The following is a 16,318-nucleotide window of genomic DNA, read 5'->3' as shown; positions in this document are numbered from 1 at the left end:
TCGCTCACACAGTTTTATGCAAAGTGACGGCCGAGCGTATGGATGCTCCTTCACCAGTTTACCTTTGGAAAGTTCCAAATCAGATGTTTTTGCATCTGTTTCCACAGCCTTGCAATCGTACCTCACCCCTGTCCCATCTTTTTTGAAATGTTCTGCGGGCATCAACTAAGGAATATTCATATATTTATAAAAATCTGATAAAAATTGGGTTTGTAGAAATCAAGACTAAAGATTTTATATTACTAGAATGAAGTACAGAGTAGAAGCATAATACATTACTGTGTCTGATCCACTCGTATATTACTGCTGTGTCTGATCCACTCGTACCACCACAACATGCAAAAAGCACGACAGTGTGAAACATGAACAGCAAAGCCAGATGCACATAGACTGCAGCATAAAATATTTACATTTGTAATTTAAAACAAAGACAGAAAGAAAGACACTAAAGGTTTGAAAAATAAGCAAAAACTGTGAAAAAAAAACATTGAAATCAACAACTTTAAAAGGAAAAATAGAGGAATGTAAGACATGAAAAGCAGGTGAATGATATAGAAAGAAGAAAAAGTCAGAAAGAAAGGTTGAAAGAAGGCTGTGAAGGGAGAGAAGTGAGCAGTAGAAACAAAGAATGTACTAAAGGTAGCCCGAGATCATAGAGCATGCCTATTCAAATCAATATGATGAAAAAATGTTGCGGTTCCTGTTTACATAAGTATAGTGCCAAGTCATGCCACCTACTCCACCTCTCTTCTGCTTCCTGGAAAAAGAGCAGCCTGATCAACACAGACCTGAAGCACAACTGTTAAACTCTTCACTCTAAACTTTAAATGGAAAAACAGGTATGAAAGGGACTGTTTTTTGTTGTCTGTGTAAAGTAGGGATGAAGAATATTTTGGGAGGGTTTGAGGAAGTTGTTTTGGAAGCTCTTAAACCAGTTGGGTAAATTAGACTGAAGATCAAACACAACAACTGTTAAGAACATAAAAGTGCAATTAGTTTAGCATTTCACTCCAGATGTTACAATGTGGACATATTTCACCTACAGCAGCGATATGACTATATGAAGAACAGCAAAGGTAAGCGCAGTTAGCATCATGCTAAAGCTTACAGTAAACATTGAACCTGTGTAGAAAATTAAACACAAACGTCAAGTATAATGTACTATAGAACTGATATAGTTACTCTAGTTTTTTGTATGTGTATGTATCTGTATAAGGAGAGGACATAAAGATGACGTACAATTAACACTAAGTTAAACTTCCAGTTTAATTATTACTTTGCTGTTTTAGTGTATAATTGTTTTTACCATGTTGTATCAGAGAGAGTTCATTTTTATCAAAAGAGACAGATGATGTACAAGACTTTTATTTAACGAAACATTTTATTTAAAACAAAATTATTGGCACCCAATCCCTGGCACTCTTCTCCTATAATGCTTAATAAGATACAGAATGCAGAGCAAGCAATCCGCAAATAATCCCTCAATACAGAATCTCTCCAGATCCTCCAGGGTCCTAGTTCTAGGTGTTGTCATGTAACTCCCCTCTTTAGCTCACCTTACAGGTTTTCATTGGGATTTAGGTCAGTGGCAAAAGCTTCATTCTGTGGTCACTAAAATACTTTTGTGTGGATTTGTATGTATGTTCTGGATCATTGTCCTGCTGGAAGATCCAGCCACTACCCAGCTTTAGCTTAGCTTTTAGGAAATGCCGCTACCGTTCAATCATACAGGATAAGCTGCAAAAGCATGGAATTCCATGTTTTCATGTAGACGAATAGTCTGAAAAGACTGAAGCATAATTTAACTTGACTGACAGGCCTTGAGGATGAAGACTAACGCCTTCATTCTCAGACATGACTAACACGTTGGAATTCATTTGGGCCCGATTCATTTGGACTTTGGCTTTAAAGAACCGCAGGATGGTTTTGGGTTTTGTGATGAACATTTTGTGGAGAATTCACACACTTAGCAGGAAGTTCTGAGTGAACACAATCTGCTGTCCGAGTATCTGAGCGAAGAGCCATCAGACATTTTGATTCTGTCTCTTCACAACCTGAAATCTGAAGGAGGTTTAAGACACTGCAGCTGAAAAAGCGGCTGTAACAGTCTGTAAAGTCCTGACCGTTCTGAGGATGGTCAGTCTGTTTGATCATCAGCCAGTCTGTGTACTTGTATGCAGCACATTTATAACAGGAACAGTTTTTAATTGTTGTTATTAAGTAAACACATATGTAATTTCCTTTTGTCTGAAAAATTAATTTATATTTTTTCTTTTTATATTTTAGTAGAAAAATGTTGTGACCTTTTTAAATTTTATATTTTAGTATGAAAAATTAAATCTAGTGTCTGGAAACTTATGAGATGGTTTTTGTGTAGCTGTGTGTAACTGTGTAAATCTCTCTCTCTCTCTCTCTCTTTCTCTCTCTCTCTCTCTCTCTCTCTCTCTCACTCTCTCTCTCTCACTATAGGGTTGTGTTAGTGTGAATCTGTAGGAGGAGATAAAGAGATAAAGATGGCGACTGCAAGAAACAGTAAGTTAAACTTCCAGAACCTACAAAAGGTTTTACTGTGAACATCATTAAATAATATTCTATCAGAGAGTTTATTTTTATTGTAGAGACACACGAGATACAATTATTAATGTGTGTGTGTGTGTGTGTGTGTGTGTTTGTGTGTGTGTGTGTGTATGTGTGTGTGTGTGTGTGTGTGTGTGTGTGTGTGTTTCTACACAGATGAGTTTAAACTTATTGGACCCCCATATACAGAGTATCCGTTTAACTTTGCGGTCACTCTCTCATGTCACCTGTCTCCTGAAATCAGTGCTGTTGCCCTGGAGATCAGGTGGTTTAAGGGGACAGACTGTGTTTGTCTCTATAAGAACAGGCAGGTGACAGAAGGGAGGGACTACGAGGGCAGAGTGAATCTGTTCACTCAGGAGCTGCAGAGAGGAAACGTCTCCTTACAGATCAGAGACTGTAGATGGTCAGATGAAGGAGATTATCTGTGTCAGGTCACCAATGGAGACACAACAGAGGAGTGTACAGTAGGGATGTGGAGCAGTAAGTATTCCAGAAGTTCACTCTACACAAACTCGACATCATCATCAGTGTCTCATCTCAGAATGATAGATGAAAAGACAGAAATGAGAAACACAGAATGTTGTTGTGTTTAGATAAAGGAGGTAGAACATACAGAGAATAAATGATGTTAGTGTGAAGGACAGATGGAGCATTTCAGTAGAACAAACAGTAACTCTGTTTCTTACTCTGACACTAAACCTCCACATCATGACAGCTGAAGTTACAACTGCAGCTGCATTAAAAACTTCTATAAGAGCTAAAGAAATATTTTAGCTGTTTCTAAACTCTGCCAAGAAGACCTGAGATATTTGATGGAAGAAGATGCAGCTGTACTAAAAACAAAAAAAAGAGAAAAAGTGAGATCTTTAAATATTAGATTTATTATTAAAATATTACATTTAATATGTGACGTCACTATAGGCTGCTGACTCACTCTTTTAGAAAAATTCTGTTCTTAAGTAATTAAAGCTGCAGATCCACAAACTATAGACACAGAAAGGGGCGTATTCAGAGTTGAGCTGCGCGTAGTGAGGAGATAAAACCGAAACTGCGCATCTTTATTCACACTTCAGTTGTATCTGTGGACTCGGGCGCTGTTCAGACTCGTTGCGCGCGGGCGGAGTTCACCGAGAAAGAGGCGAGTCTCAGTTCTCCGATTCAGATCCTGAACTTAAACTCATTGTTCTTGAGCGATGTCCATTCCCACCAGGAGCTGTGTTAAGTCCAGCGCCCCCGTCTGACTATTTAATGTAACCACACAATTTCAACCTGAAATTACTGTCTTTAAGTGTAAAATACAAAAAACCGAATTGAGACCAAATTTCAACATAAACATCATATAAATGAATGCAAACATTCATCAAAACAATAAAATGAAATAAAATACAGTCAGACAGTTTAAGATGAAGAAAGTAAATGAATGTGTTCTCCAGCCTGTAGAACTAGTGATGATGGTGAACATTCTCTACATCTGTAAGATCACAGCAATACTACACTTTTAGAGTTATTTCAGGCCAGCTCACCTTCAGCCTGACAGGACACATCATACTATGTCATCAATACTTAAGATGATTTAGAACTGAACTAAACTGATTTAGAGTTTAGTTCAGTTCTAAATCATCTTAAGTATTGAGTGCTGAACTAAACTCTAAATCAGTTTAGTTTAGTTCAATACTTAAGATGATTTAGAACTGAACTAAACTGATTTAGAGTTTAGTGCAGCACTCAATACGTAAGATGATTTAGAACTGAACTAAACTCTAAATCAGTTTAGTTCAGTTCTAAATCATCTTAAGTATTGAGTGCTTTTTATAGAATGACTAAATTGATCTGAAATATGAACTAGATACACTGTAAAAGTCAAACAGGCTGTTTTAGAGGTTTGAATTATAAAAATTGCTTTGTTTGTCTGTGGAACAAAATAGATTCACGACTAAAAATCAATTTCTAGGTTATTTTGAGTTTATTTTCTCTAAAGGGACAAATTCTTTCTCCTCCAACTTAAAACATTACAGTCTAAAACATATATAGTTTTAATTTTTATTATATCATACTGCAGTTATTATATTAATAAAAAATATATTATACTGTTAAAAAAGTATAAATTTCTTAACGAATACTAAATCCGTATTATTCCCATATTTATGATTCTTAATAATAATAATAATAATAACAATAATAATAATAATAATAATAATAATAATAGTAATAATAATAATATAAAGGGGGTAAAAGCTCCCATTCACCTTTTTAAATTTCCTGATTAAATGCTGAGGCTAGAACCTATACTGACATAATCAGAGAATAATACATTTATTTTCTTCTTCTTCTGCTACTTCTTCTTCTTCTGCTTCTTCTTCTTCTTCTTCTTATTATTATTATTATTATTATTATTATTTGTATTATCATTAGTAGTAGTAGTAATAGTAGTAGTAGTGTATATGCAGTAGTAGTAATAGTAGTAGTAGTATCTTATGTTTATACATTTGCAGGCTTTGTTTTTTTTTTTGTCCATTCAAATTTGCTGTTTTTTTGCAGAGCTGCAGGTAAAACTCAAATAAAGAAGCACTTTGTGAGTAACTGATGGGTCTGTTAGTCATTCATTTAGAGCGGGTTTATGTGGTTTTAGTGAAAATTAGTTTCTGAAAAAACTCATTATTTAACAAACTTTTTTAAAAAACATGATAATGAAGTAATTTTGGGAAATGAACCCAGAATGACCATCACAGTAAAAAGCCTGACCTGCTGCTTAATCGCTCTAATTTGAGCCTTTTCAGCTCTCAATTCTCCACATTAACCTGAAAACGTGTTCATTGTGTTTGAGTATTAGGCTCTCCTGAAGCTCAGACTCCTTACAATAGAGATTCACTTTTCAGTCTTTCATTCAGTTTGTTCATTAGTTTTCCTTCAGCTCATGTTCCTTATTCATTCATGTAGATTCATAACACAAAGCTATCTTCTTATATTTACTGTTTCTTAATGATTTATTTAATATGTTCCTTCATGATCTGTTCCTGATTGACACTATATTAGTTAATAGTTATTAGATCAGTTAATCTTTTAGTTAATATATCAGTTAATCTTAGTTATTATATTACTTAATCTGTCTGTTCAGTCTGTAAATGTACTTTAACTGATTTTAACTGCTGCGGGGAAAAAATCCTTCTCATGTTTGTTCATTAGTAATGAAGAATAACACATTATTCATTAATGATAGTTACTAAATTAGTTCATGGGTTGATGACTTATAATTACTAGTTTACTAAAGAATCTTATTGTAAAGTGTTACCAATCATTTCTATAAGGGTTGAGTCTCTGCTGTAGGTTTACACTTTAACCATTTAGCTGAACATCTTCATGGAGTTGTATTGAAAGCAATGAGTGACAGTGCAGTAGTGAGGGATGAAACACGACAGTACAGATAAGAAAAGGAGATTTCTGATAAGGAGATTAAAGGTTAAAAAAGACTGAAGTATTCTAATTGTAAAAATGTCTCTCATGGAGATTTGTCTAACTTTGTGTTTCCTTCTGTTTTTATTCCACAGCATCATGGGTAAGTAAATATCTATGTTTACTTCTTTCTCTGCTGGTAATGACTGATTTTTATACTCTCATAATCCCACTGCACTGCAGAAATGTAGAGACAGTGAAGTTCACTGATGAGAATAAGACACAACAACTAGACAACAACTAAGTCAACAACTAGCCCAGAACACACACACACAGCAGGAGCTTCTGACACACACTCACATACACTATCTGCCTGTTTGCCTGAGTCTCTATATCAGTGACTCAAAACAAATAGCAAACAATGAAGAGTCAGCAGCTCTGAAAGACTTGATTACTGAGATCCTCTCATCTCCTTCACTTCCATTCACTTCATTTAAGAATAAGCAGCTTCTCTTATTCAGTCTGCAGATATCTCTCAGCATTTCTAGATAAACAGCAAAGAGTTAAAACTAATCTTAAAGTAGCTGAAGGGGAGATTTCAAAGAAAAAAGGGAGCAGTATACGAGAGACTGAAATAATAAGCAACTAAGAATAATAAATAACTAATATTTTTTATACATTGTACATAAATGAAGTTCTTTACTGTTATTACATTCATTTTAGACTCGGTACATACAGTATTTTAAGTACTTAATTTGGTGTGATGGATTCCATAGCATTTTTTTATCAGATCACAGAGACAAACTTCTGCCCACATTGCTATTTTCTACTCTGTTATGTGACACTCAGATACATGCCAGTCTGAGTTAATCTAATCAGGAAATAGCAGAATCTCAGGTGTAATATTGAACAGAAGGCTGTGATGTGAGTGAGAAGCTCTGAAACTCTACAGAGAGTGTATTAATTCACTTATGATTCCATGCATGAAATTATATTATTATATTATTCACTTCACAGCTGGATCCATGGAGAGAAGCAGAGAAAGGTGAGTACAAGTCAGTGTGAAATGCTTTTATTTTGACATGTGGATTGTTGAAGGATGTTGTTGTTGTAAAGACTGTTGTTGTAAAGACTGAACTGAAATCTGTACTGTGTGTTCAGAGTGTTCAGAGAGAGTTCACTAACACACACTTCAGCACTGTATGTATCACTATAGTGTAGAGCTCACAGCAGCCTGAGATGACTGACACAACATTAATAACACCGTTACCTCATTCACAAACGGTCTCATACGCGCACACATCTGATCTACACACTGATATTGACAGATTGCAAAGTGAAGCTCACAGTTTTTCAGACTGATGATCATTAATATAATCAAAAATCTGTGTTAGAATCATTTTCTTTACATGCACTTTAACAGCAGATTTACTTTTATATCAGCATCTATATTTAATACTGTTCTATAAAGGCAATAATGTAGTTAAAGAAATATAATACAGCGATACCTGGACTGAACAAATAGTTTGCAGACAGTCAGAGAAGTGCAGCAGAAAGTCAGACTCATTGAGGAGAGAATCAGACTAACTACTCAGAAGCTACAAAACAGCACATCTCAGACTTTAAAAACTTCGTTTTTTTATCTGTTTAATTTGCAGTTTCTATTCCAGTGCTTATTTATTTTTCCTCTCAGACTAGAATATCAAACAGAAAAACATGATCTGCAAGAGGAGAAATTATTATTATAAAGTTCTTAAAAGTCCAGCTGTAAATACAGTAGCAGCTTCTTTAAAGGGCTGTTTGTGTTACTTTTAAGACTGATATCTGTAAATGAATTCTGATTGGTTGTCCTGTATTGTTGTGCCTCATTAAAAAAGCAGTCTAAGCTGAAACACTCCTTATAATTTCAGTGTGAATGGGCGGGGCTAAACTGCTGTCTGCTGAATAGATGGATATATAAAAATGTGTTGGTTTTTGTGACACCACAAACACAGTAAACTTAAAAAAGGATGCATTTGCAGTTTAGTTTCCATATATGGACTGTATGAACTGAGGAGTGAACAAAGAGGAAAATTCTATTTTCTATGATCTGGGCTCTTTAAACGTCTACACATCTTCATGTCTTACTACAGAAAATACTGATTAAATGTTTTGTCTTATTATATACTTTCAATATTTTAAATGTTCTTATTTTGTATCTAAACAGAGGCTCCTCAAGTCTTCGTTTCTCAGGTAAGCACATTATTCTAAATAGACCCTAAATAGTTGAGTTGAATGTTATTACAGTGTTAATGCTTATCAGTGTTCTGTAAGTGATCATGATCCTCAGATGGCTGCAGTGCTGCAAACATTTTTATTTCCTCTTTTTTGATGTCGGCATTTCTGTTACTCACATCCCATGAGCTCATGATTGATGAATGATTTATTATGAAAACTAAAAGTATAAGATGGAAAAAGCTCTTATTCAGTTATTAGTAAAATATTGCCTGTGATGATCACAACACAGTCTCTGTAGTGTATCTCTGCACTCTGTCACAGTCAGACTGTTCAAAGTCACACAACTGCAAACAAACAATGTACTTAATGCTGCTTAAACACGAGTTAATAAAAATGCAGTGATTTTCAAACAACATCAGTTTAAATCAATTAAATTCATCAGAGTCTCTACTGTTATTAATATCAGCTCTCAGTGATTCATACTGACACATAAACAGTGATTTAAACAAAGAAAGTTATTGATCATATAATATACAGTATGACATCCTGTATGAAATCTTCACACTGTTTTATTCAGAGGGGCAGAAAATGGACAGAAGAGGAGAGAATGAAAATGAGGGAATCTGCTTTGCTGATTGGTGAGTTTCAAAAGAGACACAGAATTAAAATCAGTGACAGTTAAACCTGTTATATACTGATATTATAATGTGAGCAAGTTTCTCAAAGCCATCACATTTTTAATTGTAATGAAAACAGTTATTATTATTGATATAATGCAGTGTTATGAAACTATCATGTCACAGGCTGTGTTTTACTGCTTTTGATATAAATCATTCAGATCACTCTGCTGCAGTTTTAGAGATTCTTTCTCTACTGACTGTTTAAGATCATCACTCTATTCTGTTAAAGGCCTGTTTTAGAGGATGATTTTAGACTTTGCTGATATTCTTTCAATCAGTTTTCATCACTTGTATGTGTTTATTCTTGTTTAAAGCATCTGATTAGCTTAAAGGTGAACTCCACAGATATTTCAAAAATTCTGCATAATTCACTGGTTGAGGCGTAAACAAAGTCATTCAAAGTGGTTTGATGTGAAATAGTTGATTGTAGGAAAATTTACTGACTCTGGAGCCATATTACAGAAACTTCCTATCTTTTTGTCTTAAGATATGACAGGTCAAGATAAGATTTTTCACAAATTCGTATTACAGAAGCAAATCTTATCTTGATTTAAGAATCTTATCTTACAGCATCTTATCTCAGGTTAGGAAATCTTAACTTACTCGATCGAAGTCGACAATCAACTGTCATGTCTGTTACCTAGCAACCGACCATACGCGCACAGCTGAAACGTAAACACTTAATCAAGGTAGTTAGCCAGACAGCTAACGTTAGCTACTGTTACTGAGGTAAAAGAGGTCAAATAAAACTAAAGCGCGATAAACTGGAAGTTAAGAATGTTGTGACAGCGCTTTGTGAGCGTCGCTGCTCCCCAGTTTTAGTTTAATTTCCTAAATGTTTTAGCCTCGTAATAAATGTTATGTTTATCAAACATTAACACCCGAAGGTAATAAGAGGTGGATATCGTGTCTGCAACGTCTGGAGTTTTTAAAACACTGTTGGAAAAAAAATCAAATTCAAATTCAAAAGTCAAAGCATCGTTTTCAATGTAGATAAATGTAGTGTCATTATGTTAGTTATAGTGAACTATGCTGCGTGTCACTGCACAAAACGATAGAAACAGACGGTTAAAACAGAAGTTAAGACAGTTCTGGGGTTGTCTTAAAGTTAGGACAGAAATGAGGAAATTTAGGAATTTTGTCTAGTTAGGATGTTTCTGTAATGCTGTTTTTCTATCTGGAGTTGGGCTAAGATTATGAACTTAGGAACTGTTGTTCTGTTATAGCTTTAGTTCTAAATTCATTCCTAACTAGCTAGTTGTCATGGTGACTATGCAGATAAGACTTAACAAGTTTCTGTAATATGGCCCCAGATTTCTTTACAGTGATGGCGAAAGGAGCCAGGAGTTGTAACCATTTAATGTAATAACTTCCTGTAAGGAAGATTTTTGAGGCATTAAATTCTTCAGACGTCTGGTTCCAATCACTACCACTGTGAACAGTTCTGACCTGGTAAATGATGATTTTGTATTAAACCACACTGAATGACTTGGATATTAACTCTTTGATTTTAAAAGGAAAACATTATTCAAAAATTCTACTTTGCAAAATTAAAGGAAATTCCCGCATAAATGAAAAGAAACATATTTAAATTTTCATTTTAAGCCATTTAGCTCCGTTCACCCCATTTATTGAGGACTCACTCAGGGCACCCTCTAGTGTTCTGCATTTGTAGTTTTGGTATAATGAGAGTAATAGAGCCAGGCTCCTCTAACACTCACACTGGCTTGAGAGAACGTCAGGAGTGTGTAAAGTGGCGACAAGGCAAAGTAGGGCAATTTAAATAAATTAAAAAAGATATTTTAATTTGTTTACACTTTTTTGCTCTGCATAATTCTATATGTGTTATTTTGTAGTTTTGATGTTTCCACTAAAATTTTAAATTATTTGGAAAATAGTACAAATAAGAGGAGACTAGTAAGTCTGACAAACTTTGACTTGTAGTCAACCGGTCTCTACCATTCATTTCTTCATTTCAACTCTTGATTATATCCAGGCCATAAAGCCATTTAAATAAATATAAGATATTTTTGATTGTTTGAACACTTTTTTGGTCTCTGCATAATTCTAAACGTGTTACTTTACTCTGAATCTAAAATGTGGGAAGTAGTAAAAAAAAAAGAAAACCCTCCTATAAGTAAGTGTGTGGGCTGGAGCCTATCCCAGCAGTTGTTGGGTGTAGACAGGTCACCAGTCCATCACAGAATAGTGAATTTAGAGAGACTGAATTTATATTTTCTTACAGATTTAACTGAAAAGACCAAACAGCTCAAAGAAACAAAACATGTACCATCTGAGAGAGACACGCATCTAATGGAGAGAGAAAAACAAGTTGAGGAGAAAGACAGACTTCTGACAGAAAATACAACAACACTTCAGATGAAGGACAAGATATTAGAAGAGAAAGACAGACTTCTCACAGGGACAGAAGATGAACTCAGACAAACAACAAAGAAATTAAAGAACAATCATAGAATACAAATGGAAGAAATGGAGAAAAGACTTGAGGAGAAAGATGAAGAACTAAAAAAGGTAAAAGTACAACTGAATGATAAAGACATGAAACTGAAAGAGAAAAACATGATTATAAAAGAACCTTTAGAGACTATTGATAAGAGAGATTCATTATTAAAGGAAACTAATGAAAGATCAGAAAGTGTTAATAAGCAGCTTAAAGATAAAAACACACAACTGGAGAATAACATCAAACTGCTGAGAGAGAAAGAGACTCTACTGGAGATCACAGTGAAAGAGGTGGAAAGCAGTAAAAAGCAACTGGAGACACTGAGGAAGGAGCTGCAGGACAAGAGCAGCAAACTACAGGAGATGATGATCCTACTGGAACAACAGAAAACTGAAGTGAGTGAAAAAGACAGACAGCTTGAAGAGAAGGAGAGACTTCTAAGTGAGAGAAACACACAGCTGATGGAAAGAGACAAGCAGGTTGAGGAGAAAGACAGACTTCTAGAGGAGAGAAACAAGCAGCTGCAGGAAAGAACAGATCCAGACTCAGCAGTTCAAGCCAGGAAAAGAAACGGAAAGGAGCTGGAGCCTCAATACTGTAAGTAACTACTAAGATTGCATGAAGATGTTTAAAATGAAATTCTTTAAAATATAAATGTATAAAGTGTTTACATTGTTATATGATCACACACTGTAGGTGTCTAACAAATTAAAATACAGATATATATTCCAGGAAAAATATGATTTAAGAGGAATTAAAACAAACAAAACAACTCTCAATTATGCTATAAGGTGTAGCTGTATAAGAGTTCAGTATTTGGTGAGAACAGCAAAACATTAAACAGCAAAATGTTAAACTCATTTATAAATTTCATGACATAAACTACTAAAAAACTACTTATATTATTCAGCCTTGCCCGTTTAAAGGAATCTCTTCAGATTTTTGCCCTTTTTAGACTTATTTTAGTCTAATCAGAAGACAGTGAGTGTTTCTCTCAGTAAGTGCTTCTCATGAACAAGAACAGTCTTGTGTTCTTGGGAAGAATGTTCCCTTGAAAGAGCGACCTTTCTAGAATATGAGAACAGAGAACGTATGTATAACAGTTTGAAATGTGCTGTGTTCTCACTATTTATACTGCACAGTTCTGAATCCAGCTGTATTCATCAGCACTAACAGTAATTAGTCTACAAGCTCACAATGTTATACAGGATATCCAGAAGACACTTTCATACAATACAAATGATTAAAACCAGTCTGATGTGACTGCTTGTATAGAAAAATGTTTTATTGATATGATGAAGCCAAAGTTCATTATTTAATTGATACAGCCTCTTCATCAACCACTGGTGGCATTTTTGTTTGAATGTTTACAAGCCAAGAGTGGAAAAAAAAGACCCAAAGCCTGTTTTTGAGTACACTGCAAAGTATGAAACAAAACTGAGCAAAAGTATTATAATGCAGCCATCACTGTATGAAATATTTACCTAAAGGAGGAGCAGCTCAGCTGCTGTGCTGATCCAGAGGAGATCCAGGCTGAGGACAAAGAGAGGCTACTCGCTATAATAAATCTTATCTTCAGCTGTGGCTTACTTTAGTGGTACCAACCACTCAACTAGAAACAAGCTAATGTGTCCTTAAAATAGTCATTTAATTGCAAATTACCGCTGCTAAAGGAGAACCCTATGCTGGCCACTTGTGATATTTTAAACATCTAGTATTTTTACATAAATTGTTATGGCTGTATTGATTTAAAAAAGAACAATAATGCGGTGGATCCACCAGACCCACTGAGTAACAAAAACATGAAAACCACACAAGGGTTAAACTCTTTTTCAGTGACCAACAATTGCTGCCACTAAACCAGAAGGTAAAAGACAAAATTAACAAGATGGAGGCCCCCATGTTTCTTCTGCACATACCGTGAATACGGAGTCAGTAACATAATCTCCTCTTTGCTGGTTGTTCTTTTTAATAGTGAGTGGAGGGACTCCAAAATCTGCAGCATCACTCAGGAGAAGACCCCGTTTGCAAGGACTTCCTCCAGATAGTAAATGATTCCATTGATTTCCTATAATATCTTAAATATTTTCTAAAATATAATAATCACCATTACACAGTAAGAGATTAAACACCTCCTTGTTGTTGTTATTTTCAGTGAGTGGTGAATCCTCTCCAGCCTCTCCAGAGTCAGTTCCTGTAGCAGAACTCAGACTGGTGCTGCTGGGGAGGACTGGATGTGGTAAGAGTGCAGCAGGAAACATCATCCTGGGAAGAGAGGAGAGGAGCCAGGCTGGAGCGTCTACAGTGAAGCAGCAGAGTGAGAGCAGACAGGGGAAGGTGGCTGGGAGGCAGGTGACTGTGGTGGACACTCCTGACTGGTTCTGTCCTGGACTCTCTCTGGAGGAGGTGAGACAGACCGTGGGACTCTGTGTCCGTCTGTCTGCTCCAGGACCCCACGCCTTCCTCCTAGTCATACCAGTGAAGCAGTCTACAGGAGAGGAGGGAGGCATGCTGGAGAAAATGGAGGAGATTTTTGGAGAGAGATGTTGGAGGAACACCATGATCCTTTTCACTGTTACTGATGAAGTCCAAGAGAAGAACATTGAAGAGTTTATCAGGTCTGGAAACCAGGAGTTCCAGAGACTTGTAGAGAAATGTGGGAATAAGTTTCACTGTCTCAACATTAAGGAGAGTAGAGATGGTTCTCAAATCTCAGAGCTGCTGGAGAAGATAGAGAAGATGGTGGAAGGAAACAGAGAGAAATTCTACAGCATTGAGATCTACCTGGAGACAGAATCTCAGATCAGAGAGATAGAGGAAAGAATGATGAGAGAAAGAGAGGAGATGAGAGAAAGACAAGAACGAGAAACTAGAGAGAAACTAGAGAGATGTGAACAGGAGATTAAAATGAAGTTTAAAGAATTAAAAGATAAGTTTAATGCACAAATAAATCAGCATGAAGAGCAAATAGCTAAACTAGAGGTAATGTTAGAAGAGGATAAAGATGAGGAGAGAAAAGTAGAGCTGGAGCAAGAGCTGGAGAGAGAGATCCAGCGAAGGAATGAGGTTCAGCTGGAGTTAGAGAGACTGAAAGAAGAGACTGAAAAGGAGAGGAGAGAGATGGAGGAGAGACACAGACAGGAGATGGAGGAGATCAGGGAGACGTATGAAGGAGAAGCCAAGAAGGAGGCAGAGAGAAACCTCCTGCCTGAACTCCAGCAGAGAATGTGGGAACTCATGACAAAGAAACAGAAAGATTTTGATTGTAGGATGGATGAAAAGGAGAGAGAGTTAGAAGCACTGAGACGGAGACTCAGAGAGGGAGTCAGAGAGGGAATCACAGCAGCAGGAGATGATCATCAGGAGGACACTAGAGGACTGTTTAACAGGTTAACACAGCTGCTGTTTTGGGGAACACTCTGTGATCCAGTTATAATCACTCAGTCAGCTCCTGACTTTCTGTCATAGCAGATTTGTCTGATAGTAGCAGCTGATAAAAAAGGGAAGCTCAGAATGAGTGAATTTTTCTCTCAGTGGTCAGAGACTCAATACGCATTTGAAATATTTTTAGTAAAAAAATTAGGGAAAAATAAAACTTATTGTATAAGTTTTATTTAAGTAGCCAGCAATGAAGCAACCACATTTGAATTTGTCACGTTAACCCATAAATCAGTAAAACTATTGATTTCATGATTGTTCAGTATGGGTTTATTTTCATTGTTACAAAAAAGAGAACATTTTCCATGCAGTACAGATCTCATTTGCATCACTATTTAGAATAATCTTTTTAGAGAAATGTTTTTACTCCTACTTTTATTCCCCACATGGATACAGATATTATCCGTCAAATTATCAGAACTTCTAATTCAATTTTTATGCTGAATTGCATAATATTATCCTTGAAAACAATATTGTCAAAATAGAGTCTGTCAAAACATTGTTTATTTATTAAAAAAAACCTACACCTACCTCAAAGTCAGTGGCCTTGAGGCTGTTTGCAACTACATTCATTTTTGATAAGGATGAGTTTTGAGTGTTGATGTCAAGTAACATGACCTGCTGGTTTCTCAATGTGTGTCTTCCTAGCCCTCATTTCTTAATTTCTTAATCTTAATTTGCATACAAGTGTAGTTCACAAACCTACATAGTCTTAGATACTTTCAAATGTAGTTCTCCTCAGTTTCTGGCAGCCTGATCACCCAGTAATTACTGTCAGTCATCAGAGTGAAGAGTAGAGTGTAATTAGCTTTAGTTCTTTCCACTCTGATCAGATCACTGTGTGATAGAAAGGAGACCAGGAGTGCCAAATGATTACTAAAGCTGATTTATAATCTGCATTATAGGTATACTTTATATGAAATTGTTGATTTTTTTAAAAAACGTTTTAGTAAATGTTAAGAAATTATCTTGTATAAATAAATTAATTTCCCTAATATCCACAATTTTAGTGGTAAAATAAAACTTCAGCGTCTCACACAACAGAACTCTATCCTCCACTCAGTTTAAAGCAACATAAACATCATCTTTAGGCTCATAAAGGTTTTCATTCCAATTAAGCAGGAATGTGCATCTGATCATTTGAGTGATTGAGAAGAATTGAACAAACAAATAGAATCAGGAGCTTCAGTTCATTTGTAATGAAAACCTGCAGCCATAGCAGACACCTCTGGACTAATGAATCACTGCAGAAATGTGTTCATGATGTGCTGTGGTGTGTGTGTGTCCCAGTATTCATCAATATAATTAAACATCATGGATCTCCATCCTCATCATGATGTGTCGATTTCATATGTCAGTCACATATTTCAAACTCACTCGGCCTGTAGAGCGTGACAGCAGATCATACTGTGTGTGCTGATCTTTTTTCATTATCCCAGTTATGCTGACTCCTTATATCTGTAAATAGGATTGGGGTTTAGTGAAAAACTATTCAGAATAGAGAAATCATCTGTTTTCAGTTAATATAATTCTAAGAAGGCAGGATAGA

The 16,318-nt window shown here is 35.7% G+C and overlaps 1 protein-coding gene across 2 annotated transcripts; it reads left to right on the top strand.

The window, feature by feature from the left end:
• Nucleotides 1–731: 731 nt before the first annotated feature.
• On the top strand, nucleotides 732–15,617 carry LOC118802447 (interaptin-like). Of its 2 annotated transcripts, XM_036562999.1 has the most exons (11): nucleotides 761–839; nucleotides 1,046–1,076; nucleotides 2,470–2,532; nucleotides 2,734–3,060; nucleotides 6,126–6,133; nucleotides 6,988–7,015; nucleotides 8,177–8,202; nucleotides 8,765–8,825; nucleotides 11,113–11,928; nucleotides 13,307–13,378; nucleotides 13,487–15,617. In XM_036562999.1, the coding sequence occupies exons 3-11, from the start codon at nucleotides 2,514–2,516 to the stop codon at nucleotides 14,797–14,799; spliced, it is 2,670 nt and encodes an 889-aa protein (XP_036418892.1). In that variant the 5' UTR covers nucleotides 761–839; nucleotides 1,046–1,076; nucleotides 2,470–2,513; the 3' UTR covers nucleotides 14,800–15,617. The 2 variants fall into 2 exon arrangements, with proteins under 2 accessions (XP_036418891.1, XP_036418892.1); XM_036562998.1 differs by lacking the exon at nucleotides 1,046–1,076 and having other exon boundaries at nucleotides 732–839.
• Nucleotides 15,618–16,318: the final 701 nt, after the last annotated feature.

This window comes from Colossoma macropomum, unplaced genomic scaffold (assembly GCF_904425465.1).
Source record: "Colossoma macropomum unplaced genomic scaffold, Colossoma_macropomum, whole genome shotgun sequence".
NCBI lineage: Eukaryota > Metazoa > Chordata > Actinopteri > Characiformes > Serrasalmidae > Colossoma > Colossoma macropomum.
The sequence above is the reverse complement of the archived record's forward strand: the minus strand, read 5'-3'. Positions and strand labels throughout refer to the sequence as shown.

Bases quoted from the DNA above. Each gene is read 5' to 3' on its own strand.
- LOC118802447 (XM_036562998.1), top strand. The intron at 7,016-8,176 runs GTGAGTACAAGT...GTATCTAAACAG, and splicing joins ATGGAGAGAAGCAGAGAAAG to AGGCTCCTCAAGTCTTCGTT. The intron at 8,203-8,764 runs GTAAGCACATTA...TGTTTTATTCAG, and splicing joins CTCAAGTCTTCGTTTCTCAG to AGGGGCAGAAAATGGACAGA.